Here is a 20298-nt window from a genome sequence, read left to right as displayed (position 1 = left end):
GGTTTATAACTTTGTTAAATTTCTTCTGATTTTAATTTGTAAGTAAAATTTTATTATTTTTATTAATCATGAATTGCAAAAAGGCAAATGAAAAGCAACAGAAAACTAAAAAAATGACTAGAATCACAATGGAACTGAAAAAAGAGATTGTTGAGAAATATGAAGGTGACATGTGTATTCGAGATTTAACTGTTGCATGTGTATTCCGAGAATGACAATATTGACAATTGTGAAAAATAAAGACATTATTAAATCTGCTAATGTTGCAAAAGGGGTTAAATCAATTTCTAAACAGAGATCAAAGACATTAGATCATGTTGAGAAATTGCTTTTGCTTTGGATAACTGAAAAACAGTGTGCTGGAGACAGCGTATCAGAAGCAATTATTTGTGAGAAAACTTAAAAGATACATGCTGATCTCATGAAAAATCAAGCAGGAAGTAGCCAGGAAAGTGAGGTGTTTAAAGCCATTTTTTTACATGAGAACAAATTAATCATTTTTACATTACTTCTTATGGGAAAGGTTGGTTTGATATATGTTCTATTCGGTATAAGTCCAAACATCAGGAATGGATTAAGATCATATACCGAGGTTCCACTGTATATCAAATTTATATTTTCATTGAAAAGTTCATTTATTATTAAAATTTTGTATATAAATTTAATATCAAAAATATTTTAATTTCTTCACTTAAATTCTAAAGCCAAGTTATGAGCAAGCATATTCAGGCACAGTCATAAATGAGTAATTTAAGAATTTGCTTATTTATTATTAAAAAAATATACAGAATGATCATAATTAAAAGTACTATTCAACACTGTCTGAAGGGATGGGATATGTAGCAGTCCAAACTCAACTAAAATTTTCTGTTTCAGGAGATTTTATGCAGAAGATTTCCATAGAGAAAAATTGTTCCAAAACTCACTACTACAGAAGATGCAACAAGTGCAATTAGCAAAAATCTTGATGCAATTTTTTAAGGTGTTGTAGTATGAAATGCAGTTACAGCATTAGTATTGTTTTTATTAAACAAGACAAGCATATTCAGCCAGTCATAACAACTGCTGCTGATCTCCATTAATATGAATAATGTTTCATATGCCATAGACATTTTATATCTAGAAATTGACATAATAATATGTCAATTTCTAGATATAATATTCAATGTGTATTATGCATAAGCTATATATTATTTTTGCCTCATGTGGCACCACAAGTTCTATAGTGGTAAGTTTTGAAATTAAATTTTTTTCCCTGTAGAATCTCTCCTGTGTCCAGAAACATCAGCATAAAAAATTTGGTTGAGTTTGGATTGCTCCATATTCCTTCAGATAGTGCTGAATAGGAATACTTTACAATTACACAGTACGTTAGATTATTTATTATGTCTTTCCTTAAATGATTTAGCCTATACAGTTAACGTTAAAATAAGGTTAGATCCAGAAAAAATCAATAGCAGATTATATCAGATAAAATCAACTTTTAAATAATGACAAAAAATGCAAAGAATTTTACCTTGTCTGTTTGCATGAAACTGTTTAGGTGTTCTTGAAAAACGGCCTCTGCCCCGTCCACGATGAGGAAAATTCCCTAAAATTTAAATTTAAAACATGCTATAATTTTAATTATTGTTTTTAATAAGTTCATTTTATTAATTTAGATTTGAAAAAAGTTGTACCTCTTCTGGAATGAAAAGGACCACCACCTGGTCTGGATGGCATATGGAAAGTATCATCTATCATAACATGAAAAAACAAATTAATTTCAAAGTTATAAAAAATAATTATAAATGAATTCACAAATACAATCAAACCCAATTTATGTTTTTCAAGAAAGCTGAGAAAAATATCATATAAGCAGAGGGAAAAACATACAAATCGAACTGCTATGAATTTTTTTCAGAATGAATATAATTATCATAAAAATACAATGCAGCACAAATTAACACTATACAACTGAATTTGTATGTGTATTCTTAACAAAAAGTATCAATTTATAATATATATATATATAATTAACTGAAAACATACTTAAATCCAGTAAAAAAAAAAAAAAATACAAACAATCAATGATTCAAATTGTATTGTTTATCACATGCACAAGGGTTAAATATACAAATTGGTTAAAATATCTAAAGAAACTGACCTAAAATAAAAATACTACACAAAATTAATATAAATAAAAGTACATTATATAAATGAGTAAGCGTGTAACAAAAAAAGAGATGATAAATTAAACAAGACAATTTCAAACAATGCCCCCCACACACATAATAACAGCACCATATCTCTACTGTTAATTGCACTCCCTTTACAAAGTGCCTTGTAGATTTAGAGTATCTCCAAATATTTTAGATGAGATGGAGTTGATGCACAATGCAAAGTATCCTATCAAAAAAGACATCAATGTCCCATCAGAGGTAAAAGCCACTAAGGTAGTTGTAGTCAAGCATTTTCTGATTGATTCTTGATGTTCTTTGCTCCTAGTATGCAGAGATCTACACATGGCACCGAATATATTCATAGGGGTGATTATCCTGTTGTCATATAAAGGTATTGAGTAAATGCCTGGAAGATGATGTTTCATTGGCAGGATCTTTGTCATTACTGAGTAAGGAGAATACATTTGAGCTTCTTTTATATGCAATTCAAAAACTAGAGTATTGTGCTATATCTTTGTAGATCCCATTCAACAGTAGTGCAATGCTCCAAATTTGAATCAATTGTAAGGTAAAAAGGCTAAATTTACTCTAACATTAAGCAATCACCTGAGCAGAAAAATAAATTTAACTAACTGCATTAAATAATTTTCTTATTAAGAATAAAATATGATAAGAGTGATTAGCTCTTTTGAAAATTTAAAACTGTTAAAAAATGAAAATGTAAATTAAATGAATGAACAGACATAAGTTAATAATTCACTATATAAATAAAATATAAATTAATACTAAGAGTACTTCTTACTATAATTATTAAATCCAAAATCAGCATTATAGCCATAATCTTGTGACATATCATATCCATCAGAGAAATTGTTGGAATAATCAAAATTTGTTGCATTCATTCCTCTATAATTGCCATAATCATTGGATGGATTATTATAAGGACCAAAATAGGAATAATCTGTATTATCTGGTCGATATCCCATATATCTGTTAAAAGAATAGAAATATTTACATTAACAAAATAGCTCAGAACTATTGTTATTAAGTATTCCATATGGTAAATAAATAAATAGGTATAAAACTTTAATTATAGTTTTACAGAATTTACAGTTTAAACTCTTATATTTTTGGATAAATTAAAATTTTTTTTCAATTCATAAGAATTTTCTCACCTGGTGTTTATAGGATATGATACTTCCCACTGATTTCTTGGCATCTGATTCATATTTCCAGAATACATCATATCACCAAACTGAGATGATCGGTCATAAAATCCTTAAGAGGAAATATTATTATTTTAAAATAAAATTATACAATATCTTCAAACTAATGTTATATGCATTTATATATAGAAAAAAGTTGTAAAAATTGGCATAATAACTTGTAAAAATTTGTATATTAAATTTAATATACATTTTTAATTTTAGAAATTAGTATAATTATGTATGGAATAATTTCGAAATATAATAATTTTTGTATGTATTTTGTATCCACAAAAAATTTCAGCAACTGGTTTTAAAAATCAATAAATTGTAATTGGACTAATTAAAGATTTAATAAATAGAAAACTACAGATAAGGAAATAAACTTAATTTCACTTTCTCTATTCATTCATCATAGCATTGTAACAAACTCTTCCAAATATATTGATCTATATATAGCAAACTTGTAATGAAGAAGTTATTTATGTCATCTTGATAAAATATATACAAATTATCTATAATAAAATAAATGTAAAAAAAAAACAAAAGCAAAGAAATTAGATTCTACTGTATATGAATGAAGTTATTGATGACTGTTGATTTATAAGGAATGACAAAAAATATTACATATTATACATAAATAATTACAAGCGTATTAAAATTTATAATTAATTTGTTAATTATTTTAATATCTATCAATTTTTTTGACTTACCCAAAATACTCATCTTATGTAATTAATGTATGTGCTCAACAAAAAAAATTGACAATTTTTTCCTTACATACTAATAAAACATTAAATTATGAAATTTTATAAACTCAATGTACCTTGGTTAAAATCAAAATTTCCATCACTACTTCCCCCTGCTTCCATATTCTGTGATCTGGGTCCATAACCATTACCACCCATTGTATTTCCTTGTCCAAAGTATCTTCCTCTATTTCTATAAAAGCAAAAAATTAGCTTGAATTTAAGAAACCAAGTGAATTACAATAAAAATTAGATATTTCTTAACTGTGTAATACTTAATAACAATCTGTAATAATATGGTGAATATTGAATGAGATGATCAGAAATTCAACACAAGCATTAGTATATATTCCTATCCACCGAATAGAACTAATATTATCAGTGTTAAAAACTATGGAAAATTTTCATTATTATTAACATTTTCAGTATTATCATGGAAGATAACAAATTTGCCATCTTTTTGATTTATAAACATGGTGTATGTTCTGTATCAAAAAATCATAATTTTGACTTATTTATCTGAACTATAATTTAGTGTTACATTTATGCAAGAGAATCCTTTTTTTTATTTATAGAAACAATGTTCTATCCAGAATTTTTTTTGTTGGGTAGTCAATAAAACTGCCCCATCATATCAATAATCTTGTTCTGTCTTGAACAAGTTTAACAATGTATTTGACACCATAGTTTGAAATCAGTTGTCATTATTTTGGAATTGTTAGTTATTTTAACCATCTTTTTTTTAAGCTAATGTAAATTAGTTTAATATGACTTTTTTCTCATGTCACTTATTTAGGGATTTTTATGAATTTTTTGATAAGAAAAAAATTTTCATAAGTCTATATGAATATATTTTTTAAAACTGAATTATACCTTCAGTTTAAAAAATGATCATGGATATTATTCTTAATAATTTTGGAGATGTGGCTGTTTGAGTTACATCACAATATTTCCTGGGAGCAGATGCAGAACATGCTGATAATTTTAGGAATGCAAACCAAAGTAATATAAAGTTTGATTGACTCTTATCTATGAAACACCAAAATGTGCACTAATTTGTCATCACTTGTAGTAGAAATGTGCTCTATCAACTCAGAGATATAGCCAGAAATTTTTGAGTGGAGAAAAATTCTATGCTGCAGGGAAGGGCTTTTAGATCAGTGTAAATTTAAGTCAAATTTTGCAACTTTTCATTATATAAACATGTGTCCTAGTCAAGCAATATATAGAACAGAACTGACATACAATTATGAAGACATAAGAGCACCTTTAATTACGAATTAAACTACAGTCACTTTAGCAACTATTTCAGTCTAATGCACCTATACTTCTTATGTATCCAGTAATTAATTGCTTTTTGAAAATTAAATGCCTATACAAGTTGACCTTCTACAACAATCCTCATAATAGCATCTAAAGAAGCCTGGCTTAAGCAATTATTAGTTTTTACAATCTTAATTTGTGAAAAGGCTCTTTCACAAGTAGCAGTGTGAAATGGAATAAGTCTGTAGCATTGAGCTATTTTGCACACATTTGGAAATAAAGTTTTGTGTGTCACATTACAATACAAATATTTCACCAATTGCACAGTTGTTTTTTTTTTTCTTATGATGAACTGCTTGAGGTCATTCTACTCTCTGTTAGTTTCACCAACATACAATCCAATTCTGTGACATATTTAATAAATTGCATTCTTTCCAAAATTGTTGTAATTGAAATGCATAGAAGCTTGGATGGATCAAAAATTTGGAATTGATTAATAATCTCAGAATTAGATATGTTGAATCTTAAAGCAATATTATCAATGAGATTACTGATATAATTTGCTCTCATTACTGTAAATTTGGACTTAGATTTATTGGTACATTTAGTAATTGTCATGTCTTTGCTTTCACACATTTGAATAAATTCATCAATGTCCAGGACATCTGTATGTATGTCTTTCGTCCTTTGCAGTTGTTTTATTGTTGAAAGCACACACTCCTTCACTATTGAAAGATCTCCATCATCATTTGGAATAATTTAGATAACCTGTTGATTACAGACAAAACCTCACACATCATCAGCATTATGGCAATAAAGCTATATTCCGTGATGAATGAACAGAGCCCTTTAGTTCTCACATCCTTTCTTCACTTTCTCTTTCCAAACTTATTACAACAGATGAATAAATTTCTTTGAGTCTTAACACAACTTCACCATGACTTAACCATCTGGTTGAGCTTGGTTCAAAAAACTATCACTGATTCACCAAACAATAACTGAATCTCTCTCAGCCCTGCAGTTTTAACTGTGCTGTTAGGACAAGACTCCACTAGTGTGAGATCCGACCCGTGGGCATCCCAATTTGTTTTTCTTTCTTCCAAATTTTAACAACTGTAACATATTTTGAATAAATTTATCACTTTAAAAGGAAAAAAAAAACCCATCGTCAGAAAAACGAAATCAACTCTCTCTCTTATATAAACATATTAAGTATCACGTTACAATTCTCTCCTTTAACATAAATATTCGACCATCTAACAATAACAGCCGTCTGCAAGTCTTAATGTTGACGATTAACCTCATACCTGCTAAGACATGGGTCACATGACGACTTTTCTCACAGCAAAACGTATAAAAAGCCTCCTCCTTCTTCAATCGGGGGAGTTGCCAATCGAACGAACAGCGACAGAGTCGGACATCGAAGTTTTCCCCATTGCAGACCTACTCCACCTTGAGCCACACCTCGCACCGCATATCAGAAATTAAAACCGGAGTATCCATCTGATATTATCCCAGAGGTATGAAATATTATTGTGAACTCTCTCTATGCTACGTTGAAGGAGTTTTGTGTAAATTTTCTTTAGTTAGTCAGTTTAATAAACTCTTGTTTTGTTTTTAAATGGTGTCGTTTACTCGAATGTACATCGTCTTATAGTCGACTCCTCTGACTCTCCTCCACTCACGTAACGCGTAACTGAACGTAACGCCATCCTTGACAAGAAAGTAGGTCACTGACCTGTGGCCATATCAGAGAGTCTTTTCCAACCTCCCCGGCAGCTCACACTAGCATAAAAATGGGTGTAAAACCCCTCGCTGTAAAAGCTTTTAATCACGTGACCATGATATTTTAGCCTGAGCAGGTCATAAAACCAGCGTAAAAGTGAGTTGAGCAGTGCTCAACTTTCGATGCGAATACAACTGTAAAACAGTTCCACACACCAATCAGAAGTCGATGAAATCTAGGTCACTGTGACACGGTGCGAAAATGACAGAAAACAAGTTTTTGTGGATATGGATGGCCAAAGGAAAATCCTTTAATTTAGAGGAGTATATAATAAAAAAGCTAAGCTTATAAGTGCTGTATATTATCTTAATAATACAATAATAAAAGTTAATATATAAAAGTAAAGATATTATTTTTACTACATTTGTAATTATATTACAGAAAAAAACTTGTAGAATATAATCATTGTCTTTATATTGATATATCACGTATTCAACAGTCTCCCGTTTCCATCAATTCATGTGTGAAGAAGTATTTACTTTCAACACTTGGGGCAGCACCATCGCCATAAAAACTTCTCTAGTCGAACCTCTACCATAATCTAGACGCAAATGCAAATAGGTCATGTGATTAAAAGTTTTTATGGCAAAGGTTTTACACTAGTGGAGTCTCAGCCTTAAGGAAAAAGTCAAATAACTGCCTGACAATGTTCAGAAAAGCTGCTACTTTTGGGCATTTCTGAGCTACCTGGGATTATGCAAGGTTTAGCCTACAGAAGCAATGTACAAACCACTGTGCCCTGCACAGTGGCTTGTAATTGCTTCTGTTTGATGCTGATTAACCATACTCCTTTGAACTTCCACTTGCCTTTCTGTCACTTTTTTTATAACACCATTCCTGTAACCAATAAGCACTGGTGCACCATCCAGTTCCACATAATTTGCTGTAATTCAAATTACCTCCTCAATCAATTTGGAAATATATATTGCAATTATATTTGCATTCAGAGACACATGAATACTGTCAGAACTAGATTCACAATTTTCAAAACATATCTTGGTTGATATACATTTGTGATGCCTCCAGCATCACAACTGTATATCAACCAAGATCGACCTTGTTGCCACTCTATACAGAAATATGCAACATGCTTGCCTTTTTTGAGACTTCAGAGTGTTTTCATTCTCTCTTTTGTTCAACTTATTACCAGAATTCATATTCAATTCTGATTTGATGTTTCTTCATGTGACAATTGCACAGAATTTGAACTCTCTAACAACTGAGTTTCTAATCCTGTAATATGTTGGCCATTTTCCATAAACATTATCAAGCCACTTGAGATGCTTTCACTCTTTTCCCCTAATGTTGATTGACTTTATTGAACAATTGCACTCACTGTACTTTTTTTAACACCTCTGTGATATTGATATATTTTATCTTACATTTTTATGGTCACAGCCTGATTATTTCAATTATACTTTGCAGACTGTTAGGTTCCAAAAAACAAAAATCAAAACTGTTGCTCTATCACTCTGTGAAACAGTTTAAAATCATCACTTACTTTTTCAAGCTGTAATATTTCTAGTAATTATTGCCATTTCCTATATATTGACACATATCATTAGCATTTAACATAATTTTAAAATTTCGCCATCTTCAAAAGTTGGTGTTATTTCTACTTGCTCATGTACACAGCCAATTTACCATTTTTCTTGTGCTGGCTATCTAGAAAATGGTTACCTGCCATCGAACTTGCTACCAATTACCATCTAGCAGATAACATTTTAGATTACATTAATCTAATAGCTTCTAAACTGATGCAAAGATTTAAAAAAAAATCTAGCAACGAGTTGCATAACTTTTCCATTTCAGGTATCATGAGAAATCATGAGATATTAAATGAAATAGATGCCAACATACATACACACACACACACACACATCCATGGAATTTTACCCCTTTTTAATTTTTTTGGGGGTTCAGGGAGTCTAAAAACACAGAGATCTATTTTGAATACTTATGCATTATTCAATTTATATTGCAACTGAAATCTTTCTTAGTAATTATACTTATATTCATTAAACAATTCCAATGATTACAGAAAATTAATTACCTGTTTTTACCTCCTCTATTTTTTCCACCCCTAGATCCATTCCAAGAGGTTTTATATTCTGTTTCTGCCATCTCTATATAATTTCTAAATAAAAAGTTAATAAGACTTAGCAAATAATGTTGCAAGATTTCATAAAAAAAAAGTACAATAAATAAATAAATTATAATGATCAAATTATCATTATTTGTTTTATGGATCAATAAAACAAATGGAAATATCAGACTATCTCCTTCATAAGAAATTCTATGTAATATTTTTTACAATATAATATTTGAATTTCAGATATAACTTAAAATTGTATTCAAAATTTCAAGTTTTAATACACTTATATAATAAGCTACATTTTCTCTAACTCTTTTCCAAACACAATAAATTCAGTTTCCTTTTAAATAAATAAATAGATAAATTGAAATTTTTTAACTAGCTTTAATTCTAATTCTTACATTTCCTTTTGAACAAATTATCATCTTTATAATTTTTCCCATCTTCAAATATAATTTAAATTATCCACTTACAGCAAAAAAGAAAAATAGTTGATAATTCATTTACTTCAAAAACTGATTGTATGTATTGAAAACATAAATATATATTCAAAACTAATAAAAGGAATAAAATTATTCAATGATTTGAAACACTTCAAATCCTTATATTTAAATGTGTTCAATTGCAAGAAGCCTTCATCAGATTAAAAAAAAAAAAGCCAGTTTACAGATAGAACAAGGATGAACATATTCAAAAATGGAACAAGTAAAATGGCAAAACCATATTTGGGACAAGACTATGTCTCAGAGACTCACTACTAAGCAGAATCACTTTGACGAATAAGGCGGGTATCGTTCTCATTCTCCAATCTTCTTTGGAATCACTGCTTTTGGGTGCGATTGTTCAAACTTCGCCGGTCATCCACAATGCATTTTTAATGAAATTAACCTATTTCCAATTTTGAAATTTCCCTCCGTTGTGCGTCGGCCCAGGTTGAATTTTTGTCGATGCGTAACGAAAATCTCTCATTTTTGAAAAAAATAATCATGGCTATTGTATCGTCCAAAATTATTTTTTTATTTTGCACAAACAATATACAGTTTAACCTGATTATAACGTCATTGGATGTAACGACAACCCTAATATAATGTCAAATTTTTACCGTTCCAACAATACTAGATAATGTTAAAAAACTTAATTGTAATGACACCCTGTTTTAATGTCATATTTGAAGCACTCCCAAATTTACAAAATTAGATTTCAAATTTTATTTAACATAGAAGAAACTGTGTGTTCAGTCCTAAGGTCAGAGTTCACTTCTCAGAATGACTGTGGGTGGTACTCTCCCTCACCTGACTTCGATGGGGTGAGGTGCCTGTTTTGCCTGTTTGTAGAAAAGGGTCACCATTTTGTATTTTATTTTAACTCGGTTCCTCGACTACCTATGAGTCTAGATTTTTTTATGCGCATTGATTTGGTCACCTAATACTCTGTGCCAAATATCAACTTTTCACATGTACTCCTTCATACCTCTATGCTGGTAATAAAAAACAGTAAGATTTTATCAATATAAACAAGACATAGTCTTGTCAATAAATATAAGTCAACTTTGTAATAATTGATAAAATAGTATTTTTTGTTAAAATTATATTAATTATGTTAAATAGAACTACTGCATAAATTAAATCAGTATTTCCATTAAATTTTATACAGTAAACAAAACTTGTCAAAAACATTCCAAACAGAATATGATGCAATTTAAAAATTACAAGATAACATAAATGACAAAAAACATTAACAACTTTACAGATGGTAAATATATCAATTTGAGTAACATAACTTTTAAAAATAGAAACAAAAATATTAAAATAATGTAGGAACTGAAGTTTTAAACAAATGTCTCGTAAGTTTATGATGCAATTTGAAAATTACAATGGACATTGCATCAATAATGATAATATTTATTTACCTCAAGCATGGCTATACATTTTATATAACTTAATTCAAAAGCCTATAAAACATACATTTAACTTTAGTTCCTACATTATTTTTGTTTTTATTTTTAAAAGTTATATTATATTATTATAAAAAAGTTTTTATAATAATATAATATAATGTTCATCTTTGTTCTATTTGTAAAACAGTTTTTTATCTGAGGGAGCCTCTTTGTCAGCATTAAGAAGCCTCTTAATACTGCCAAAAACATTTGTAATTCCATTAAATGCAACTTGTTGGATTAGGTACATATGGTGTTGGTTTGTGTTAGTGTCAATTCTATATTAACATTAATTTATTATAATTATTAAAATTGTTATGAGATGGCAGCCTAACCACCTACTTTTAGTCAAATTACAGTAGAGCGTCGATTATCCAAAAGTCAATCATCTGAAAGAATTCCAGTCGGCAAATTTAAATTTTCGCCAATGCTGTGGCGCTGCAATCTTTGGCTATGTCTTGGGCTACTCAAATATTTTACGTTTTTGATACTAAATTAACTTCTGAAGTATAATTTTTTATTGTTTTTATATTTTTCAATATATTTATTTTGTTTGTACAAAATAAAAAAATAATTTTTAACGATACAATAGTCTTCGTTAGGCTTAACAGTGATGAAAATTCAATGCAAAGCAACATGCAATGGAGAAAAATTTCAACACGGGATAGGTTAATATATTTTTTCGTATATAATTGGTTATCCGAAACATCGATCTTCCGAACAACCCAGTACCCAATTGATTCGGATAATCGACGCTCTACTGTACTTTATATCTAATTATTAAATTAGCCTTAGTATAGTCCAATAATACAATAGATCATTTGACATTATTTAAAAACCACACACACACACATACATACATACATATATATATTATTGTTTATATATATATATAAACAATAAGAAACCAGCAAGGTGATATTGAAATATGATTGTTTACCAACACACAAAAACAACTCAATGTGATAATGGGATTTAATAACTAATAATTTTTTGTATTTATTTAATTTCTTAAAATGGGCAATTGTTCATGATATTCTTACATTCCTAAATGTACAACACTTCAAATTTATTTTTAACAGGCAGCAATTCAAAAAACATTTTCAAAGAAAGAAAATACTCATTTTAAGTAGAAAATAAATAACTAATGTGTAAATCCATGTAATTTACAATTACTTTATGTAAAAATTGTATTGATTTGAAAAACCTCGCTCATCAAGACACAAACCAGCAATCTTACAAATATGAGTGAGACATGCTCTCACCAAACCATGAAATCTTTGATGAATGTTCTACAAAATTAGTCATAAATCCCGGGCAGCATTTATGGTTGGTGCTTTTGGGCGTATTTTGAATAATTGTTTAATTTTTTGCAGGTAAGCTCACTGGTTTGTTTCATCATGTCTAAAAGGAAGACTTATTCACCAGTCAGTCAGATAGTAGATCTAAAATTTTTCATTCTGACCCATTGGAGGAGACGAGTATCTTGAAGTTACTTCAGGGAGAATTTGATATTAAAGATGGGATATCATTACTTATTCAGCTAAATTTAAAGCAGAATAAGAAATTGGAAGGAATGATTGCTAAGATTGATAGAATCTACTCCTGGGTAGAAAATTTGGACAAAGCTATTGTTAATTAATCTAGAAACTAGATTAGAAGATTTAGAGAAAAAATTTACATATGATACTGGTAAGATTCTATCAGATAATAGAATAGATTTGGAAAACAAAATGGCCGAGTTTACATAAAGTCAGGAGCAGTTTGAGTGTTTTTTAAGGTGTAATAATTTAATAATTTCTGGATTACCTGAGTCGGAAGATGATAATTTGCAAGTTAAAGATCTAGTATTGGAATTTTTTCAAAATAAATTAAGTGTTGATAATGTTCGTTTAGAGCGGTGCTATAGATTGGGCCAACAACGGAAAGTTAGTATTAGGTTCATTTACTGTAGTTTTTTGGACTATGGTGATAAAAGTAAGATTAGAAGAGCGGCATTTAAATTAAAAGGAACTAGGATATTTATAATGGATGACCTTCCTCCTTTAACTAGAGATATAAGGAAAATAATGAATGATTTTGCAAGAGAAAAAAAAATTGGGTGCTTCAATTACTTATTTAAATAATAGAAATGCGGTTAAAGTTGATAATAAAATTTATAAATATAATATAGTTTCTAAGAAAATGGAAGAACAAATGTCAACTTGACTGGAAATAGGTACGTCGGTACTTTCATGGAATTGTGAAGTATTGTAAATAAGCCTATCTCTTTTTGGAATTTTTTGTATACTTTTGATATAATTTTTTTTAATGGAAACGTGGTGGGATGGCAGGTCTGCTATTCCCAATTTGCAAAATATGGATAAATTTTCTGTTTTTTCGAAGGCAGGTTATTGAGAGGCTGATAGAGGNTGAATGATTTTGCAAGAGAAAAAAAAATTGGGTGCTTCAATTACTTATTTAAATAATAGAAATGCGGTTAAAGTTGATAATAAAATTTATAAATATAATATAGTTTCTAAGAAAATGGAAGAACAAATGTCAACTTGACTGGAAGTAGGTACGTTGGTACTTTCATGGAATTGTGAAGGTATTGCAAATAAGCCTATCTTTTTTTGGAATTTTTTGTATACTTATAATATAATTTTTTTAATGGAAACGTGGTGGGATGGCAGGTCTGCTATTCCCGGTTTTCTGTTTTTTCGGAGGCAGGTTATTGAAAGGCTGATAGAGGTCGCTGTATTGGTGGCTGGTTGTTGTTGTCTAATTCTTGGAAAGTAAATATTTTGAAAAAAGACAGGCATTGGATTGTTGTGGAATTGACTATAGGGCCTATAGTAATTTCTTTCTGTTTTATGTATATAAGACCTGCATTATGGAATACTATTTGGACAGAGGTAGTTAGGTTGGTTAATTGTTATAAGATAGATTTTTTAATTAGTGATTTTAATGCTCGCATTGGGGTAGAATTACAGGAATGGATTTACGATAGTAATGAGGATATCAATCAGGATTGGATGTTGAGGTTATCAAAAGATACATTAATAAATAATCGTGGAAAATTGGTGTTGGATTTTTGTGAAGATGCAGGATATATTATTTTGAATGGTAGAGGCTCATCTACATCTAAAGGTTATTATACATATGTGGGTGATATAGGCTCCTCTGTAATTGATTTGGCTTTGGTTAAGTTAAATAGATTATCTATTGTAACAAGATTTTCTGTATTAGATAAAGTGTATAGTAATCATTTTCCAATAAGTGTAGTTTTAGATTGTAAATATAAGAAGGAAATTCGAAAATCATTTAAGAGGTCTATGAGTAAGAGTGAGAGAATTTTTTGGAGGGAAGAAAGTACAGTAGAGCCTCAATTATCCGACCCAATTGGGGACTGGGGTTGGTCGGATAATTGAAAAGTCGGATAACCGAAAAGTATGAAAAAATCCATTATTAGTGTAATATATTATTATATCCCATGTAATTAGTATATCGCCATTAACCTACTTCGCGTTGAATTTTCATCGATGTTAAGCCTAACAAAAATTTTTTAAAATAGTAATCGTCGCTATTGTATTGTTAAAAATTAGAAAATTAAGCCTCGTTTAAATACTGGCTCCCTTTCATGGTCGAATGAGTGTTGCCAGCTAAAACACACAAAAATAATATTAAAGTAGCCAAGACATAGCCAAATATTGTAGCGCCACATCACTAGCGGACATTTGAAATTTGCCGACTAGGACGGTTGGTTAATCGAGGGTCGAATAATCGAGGCTCTACTGTAGTGAGAAGGTAAATTATAAGTACAGGGAATTATTGCATGTGATTCAGAGTCAGTCAGTATTTAACATTCAAAGGTTTAACTCATTTAATTAAATCATCATTTTCAGATTGGTGTCAAAGGCCGATTGGATTTTCCAATTTCATGTGGTTTGATATGGATTGTAAGTTGAGTATTGCAAGAAGAAATCAAGTGTTGAATAGGATGAGACGAGCAATGAGTGGAAATAGTGCTGCTGTGAAAAATTTTGTTAAAGAATGTAATGTGACTTGCAATTTATGTAAAGCAAAGAAAAAACTTTTTTTGCAGAAGATCAATAAGAGTTTGGCGTCTGGTGATAGTAAACAGTTCTGGTGATTCATTAATTTCTTTGTTAAGAGTAAATACAGGGAGCTTCCAGATCTTGATTGGGTAGCTTTTTTTCAAAGAAATTTCATTCTAGTAAATATTTACCAGATATGTCTGTATATAATTGGTGTATGAATTGGCAGGACAAGTTGTTGGATACGGAGATAACAGAACAGGAAGTCAAAAAGATTCTAGCTACCATGAAAAATGGTACTGCTCCAGGTATTGATGGGATACCAGTGGAACTATATAAGAATTTCCCAGATCTGATTGGATATATGGTAGGTCTGTTTAATGATGTTTATCAATCAGGGATGATTCCTTTAGACTGGCACAGATGTAAGATTATTCCTATATTTAAAAAGGAACTTAGAGATTTACCCAGATAATTATAGAGCAATTTCGTTACTACCGACAATTTCTAAAGTCTTTTGTAAAATTTTTTGCATGTGTTTGATATCTTGGCTGAATAAGTTTGAAATATTTTCAGATATCCAGGCCGGTTTCCGGTATGGTTTTTCAACACTGGATAACATTTTTGTTTTATATGCCTTAATACAGAATTCCTTAAAAGAAACGAGATAAACTTTACGCCTTCTTTGTTGATTTGATAGCGGCATTTGATTCGTTGGATAGAGATCTTTTAAGGAGTCAACTTTTGAAGATTGGGTTGCGCTATAAATTTGTAAATTTTTTGATTCAGTTGTATACTAATACAGAGGTGTATGTGTCTATTAAGGAGGGTACGACTGATCTATTTTGTTACGTTAAAAGGTGTGAAACAGGGTTGTGTATTGAGCCAATACTGTTCAATTTATATTTATATCCACTTGTAGGTAAATTGAATGACTCTAATTTGGTGGGCATTGATCTTCTGGGAATGGAGGTGAAAATCTTGACATATGCGATGATTTGGTGGTTGTGGCAGATTCGCCTATAGGTCTACAGAGAATGATTGACTTTTTAGGATACACATTACAGGAGTTAAAATTGTTGGTTAACATTGACAAATCTAAAATAATGGTATTTTGAAATGGAGGAAAACATTCTAATAATGAGAATTGGTATTTACAAAATCACAAAATAGATGTAGTTGATGAGTAAAAGTATCTGGGTGTAGTTTCCAGTCTAATGGGCATTTTTTAAAACATTTAAAGTATATTTACAGTAAAGCGATCTTTGGAATTGATAAAATTATTAAAACTTGTGTATCTGGTAGATTGGTACTTTGGAAAGATAAATTTAAATTATTTGAGTCATTTATTCAATCAGTAGTGTTATATGGATCTGAAATTTGGGGCTTTGATTGGAGAGAGAGAGAGAGAGAGATGATTATATACAAATTAATTTTATTAAGCATTTATATTCTCTAAAGAGATGGATTCCATCGTATATTATATATTTGGAGTTTCAAAGAGTCCCCCTTTATTTTAATATAAAAAAAAATAATTTAAAATGGTTATGTAAACAGTCTTCTAGTAAACTTACAGAGTCCGCTAAAATATTTTTAATCTCTCAAAGAGTAGCATGGGGAGATCGAATTGTGTCTTTGTTGCAAAAATATGGTTATCGAAATGATCCAATAATGATAAATGAAATTGAGATTTTTGATATTTTAATGAGTTTGACGAATAATTATATAACTGAGTTCAAATACAAGGTGGTTAATTATAAATATAATAAATGGTATTTGGATATTTTTAATGAATGGGGGTCGATGACCTATCTGAATATAGAAAGACCTTTTTGTATTACACAAGCAGTATTACATGTGCGATGTAATATGATTAGAAGAATGTTAAGTCCATGTATGGAATACTGTGAATTTTGTAATATTACTGTTAATTTTGATGCTTTTCATGTAATAATGGAATGTAAGGCGCTGACAGCAGTCAGACAAAAGTGTTTTGGTGAAGATTGTTTTTTGGTTCAAGCATATAAACGGTTGTTGCAGGACTGGGATAAATATCATTGTATTTATAGCTTTGTAACTAAGTTAAATGATTGACTTTGTTAAGATTATGAAACTTTTCTTTTCCAGAAGCTTACCATCAGGAGGTGCAAACTGACTATTTAAGTGAATGATTTAGTGTTTGAGAGTTGGCAGCGTTTATGGTCGGCGCTTTTGGGCGTATTTTGAATAATTGTTTAATTTTTTGCAAATAATTGCTTAGTTTTTTCTTTTTATCTTTTATTTTATTTTGTATACACCGACCATTCGCTGCCATTGTTTTTCATTTGTCTTTTTCATGTATTTTATTTATAAGAATATAAACATTATTATTATTTTGGATGATATTAACCCTGTGTTATCTTTGTATTTTTTCTTTTCAGTTCAATTGTCATGCACTGTATTGTTGTATTGTTATTTCTTTTGTATTGCTATTTATAATAGTAAATAATTTTGGTTATAGATAAGCCATACATACAGGGTTTCCTTGTACTAATAAATAAATAAATAGTCACAAATCCCTTGAAATCTCTAATTTTGATTTTCTTGAAAACACTTGAAATGAACACATTGTCTCTTTGCTCAATAAACATTGATACCATACAAACAATATTTTTGATATCTCTGATGAGCACATCATGATCTTCCTTTGTTAAATAAAATAAAAGTCACATTAACATATTTAAATATCACATATACAGTAGAGCATCGATTATACGACTCAATTGGGGACTCAGGTTAGTCGGATAACTGGAAAAATCGGATAACCGAAAAAATGAAAAAAATACATTATTAGTATACAGGTAACCCCCGTATAACACAGTAGTTACGTTCCAAAAAATTGCCGTGTTATGCGAATCCATGTTATACGAAACAAAGGACTAATACAAAAAACGAGGGTTAGGTTCCAAAAATTAAAAATCATGCTAGTATATTTTCGATATTAAGATAAATATCTTCATTAAAATTTTTTAAGTGATACATATTAATATAAATTAAACGATATTTTCTTCGTCATCACTAAAAACACTATTAATTAACCGAGAGCATTTTCTTTTTGGCAAGTTATCCTTATCCTCTGAGCATTTTTCTGCATTATCTTCAGATCCATGCTTTACCTTTTGCAAAATGTATGTAATTTTAGATTGCTTGCTTCTAGTTAAAAGGTCTTTATAAATTTCCTTATATGGTGCTAAGCACTTATGAAGAATAAAGCAAGTATGGAATAAGGGAAAAACATTCGGCAACATTAGAAGCAGAAGCGTCGCGATCTGGCAACATTGAAACAAGTTTCGAGAAGGATCACTTGTATTGACAGAAGGCGAAAAGAGAAAATTTACATACTTAAGTACTAATAGTTCACGAAAATAATAATTTTCGTGAACTATTATTACTTAAGTATGTAAAAATTTATTACATTTCCTGTTGTACGAGGGTTTTACCCAATTCTTGAACCGTGTCAGAGTGAATCCGTGCTATAAAAGTACTGTGTTATACGGGGATGGTACCAATTCTCAAACCGTGATAGAGTGAATCCGTGCATAGAAGTGCCGTGTTATACAGGGGTTACATGTAGTATATTAGTATATCCCATGTAATTAGTATATCGCCATTAACCAACTTTGCGTTGAATTTTCATTGATGCTAAGCCTAACAATTTTTTTTTAAAATAATAATAGTTGCTATTGTATTGTTAAAAATTATTTTTAAATTATTTTATTGCTCACAAAACAAACAACCATTCATAATTAGAAAATTAAGTATCATTCAAATACTGGCTTCCCTTCAATGGTCGAGCTGTGTTGCCAGCTAAAACATGCAAAAATTTAACAAAAATAATATTAAAGTAGCCAAGACATAGCCAAATATTGTAGTGCCACATNTTAAATTCAAACGTGCTATCTCATGGCAATTTTTTTGTGTGCATGTTTTCGAAAAATTCCGGAACTTTCTTCTCACTCTTCTGTTGAACACCGTGGAACAATCTTTATTGGTTCAAGTGATGTTTTGCTATTCAAGACCATGCCTTGAATCTGTGTTATTTAGGGTTCATTTCTTATTGTAAGTTTACAAAAACTTACAATAAATTCACCAGTTAATTGCTGGAGATGGTTTTTCAGTTAATTTCTCATTTACAGTTTACTACTTGGGCACAGCATACACCAGATACAAAGTGGATCTTCATTTCCAACTACTCATTCTTTCTTTCTTTTTCCCCAGTTTATACAGTAGAGTCTCAAAAACTCGGCACTCGATAACCAGGCAGTCCGGATAACTCGGCCACACCCTGGCAGGGCAAAAAAATCCTTAGTTAATTAATTTTCATTTGCTGGTTGCAGATATTAATATAATAATACAAGTGCTGCCTAGGCAAAAAGTAAGAACAATGAACATTAAAATGAAAATTATATTAAGAGTTTGGTTATTTTAGCCTGTCATTGTCACATTTATCATGAAATCTTAAATTTATTGCAGACATTTGCAATAAATATCACCTTTAAATACTTGCCAGAAAATACCATCCTCTAGTTCCTCCACAATTTAGTTTCAGTCATCATAGTATGAGGAAAAAGATTTGTTTCAGTGTGTTCTACCATCCTTTAAAGTTTGTCTCATAAATTTTGGAAATCCTGTACAGTCGACCCTCCTATAACACTGTTGATAATTCCGTTTTATATGAATTCCATGTTGTGCGAGTCACTTAGATTTTACAAATACGTGTGCCAGGCTGTGAATGGCTCATGTATTTGTAAAATCTAAGTGACTCATAAAACATGGAATTCATATAAAATGGAATTATCAACAGTGTTATAGGGGGGTTGACTTGTATATAAGAGTATAATAATGCACTAATAGAATATATTAATAATTTTTATCAAAGTTATCAGAATTACATAATAATTTAGGATATAAAAGTACTAAGGAATGGAAAAGATTTGATTTGAAATGTTTATATGGGATAGCTGATTCACTATGCAAGATTCAAATCCTGATCAGTTTTTTCCAGTTTTTTTTTCTAAAAATA

At 29.9% G+C, this 20298-nt stretch overlaps 1 protein-coding gene across 1 annotated transcript in view; it reads right to left on the bottom strand.

Moving 5' to 3' along the window:
• Positions 1 to 20298, bottom strand: part of LOC111632790 — a 70723-nt gene that overhangs the window by 41070 nt on the left and 9355 nt on the right. Inside the window, exons 2-7 of the mRNA XM_023377321.1 lie at positions 9219 to 9302; positions 4194 to 4309; positions 3338 to 3440; positions 2965 to 3152; positions 1680 to 1736; positions 1517 to 1591 (exon numbers count right to left, since the gene is read on the bottom strand). Coding sequence (XP_023233089.1) covers positions 1517 to 1591; positions 1680 to 1736; positions 2965 to 3152; positions 3338 to 3440; positions 4194 to 4309; positions 9219 to 9289 — 610 coding nt within the window. The 5' untranslated portion in view covers positions 9290 to 9302. The remainder of the gene's footprint in view (positions 1 to 1516; positions 1592 to 1679; positions 1737 to 2964; positions 3153 to 3337; positions 3441 to 4193; positions 4310 to 9218; positions 9303 to 20298) is intronic.

Source organism: Centruroides sculpturatus, unplaced genomic scaffold (genome assembly GCF_000671375.1).
Source record: "Centruroides sculpturatus isolate CEXI.00-Female unplaced genomic scaffold, Cexi_2.0 scaffold119, whole genome shotgun sequence".
Taxonomy (NCBI): domain Eukaryota; kingdom Metazoa; phylum Arthropoda; class Arachnida; order Scorpiones; family Buthidae; genus Centruroides; species Centruroides sculpturatus.
Note: the sequence above shows the minus strand (reverse complement) of the source record. Positions and strands in the feature narration are given on the sequence as shown.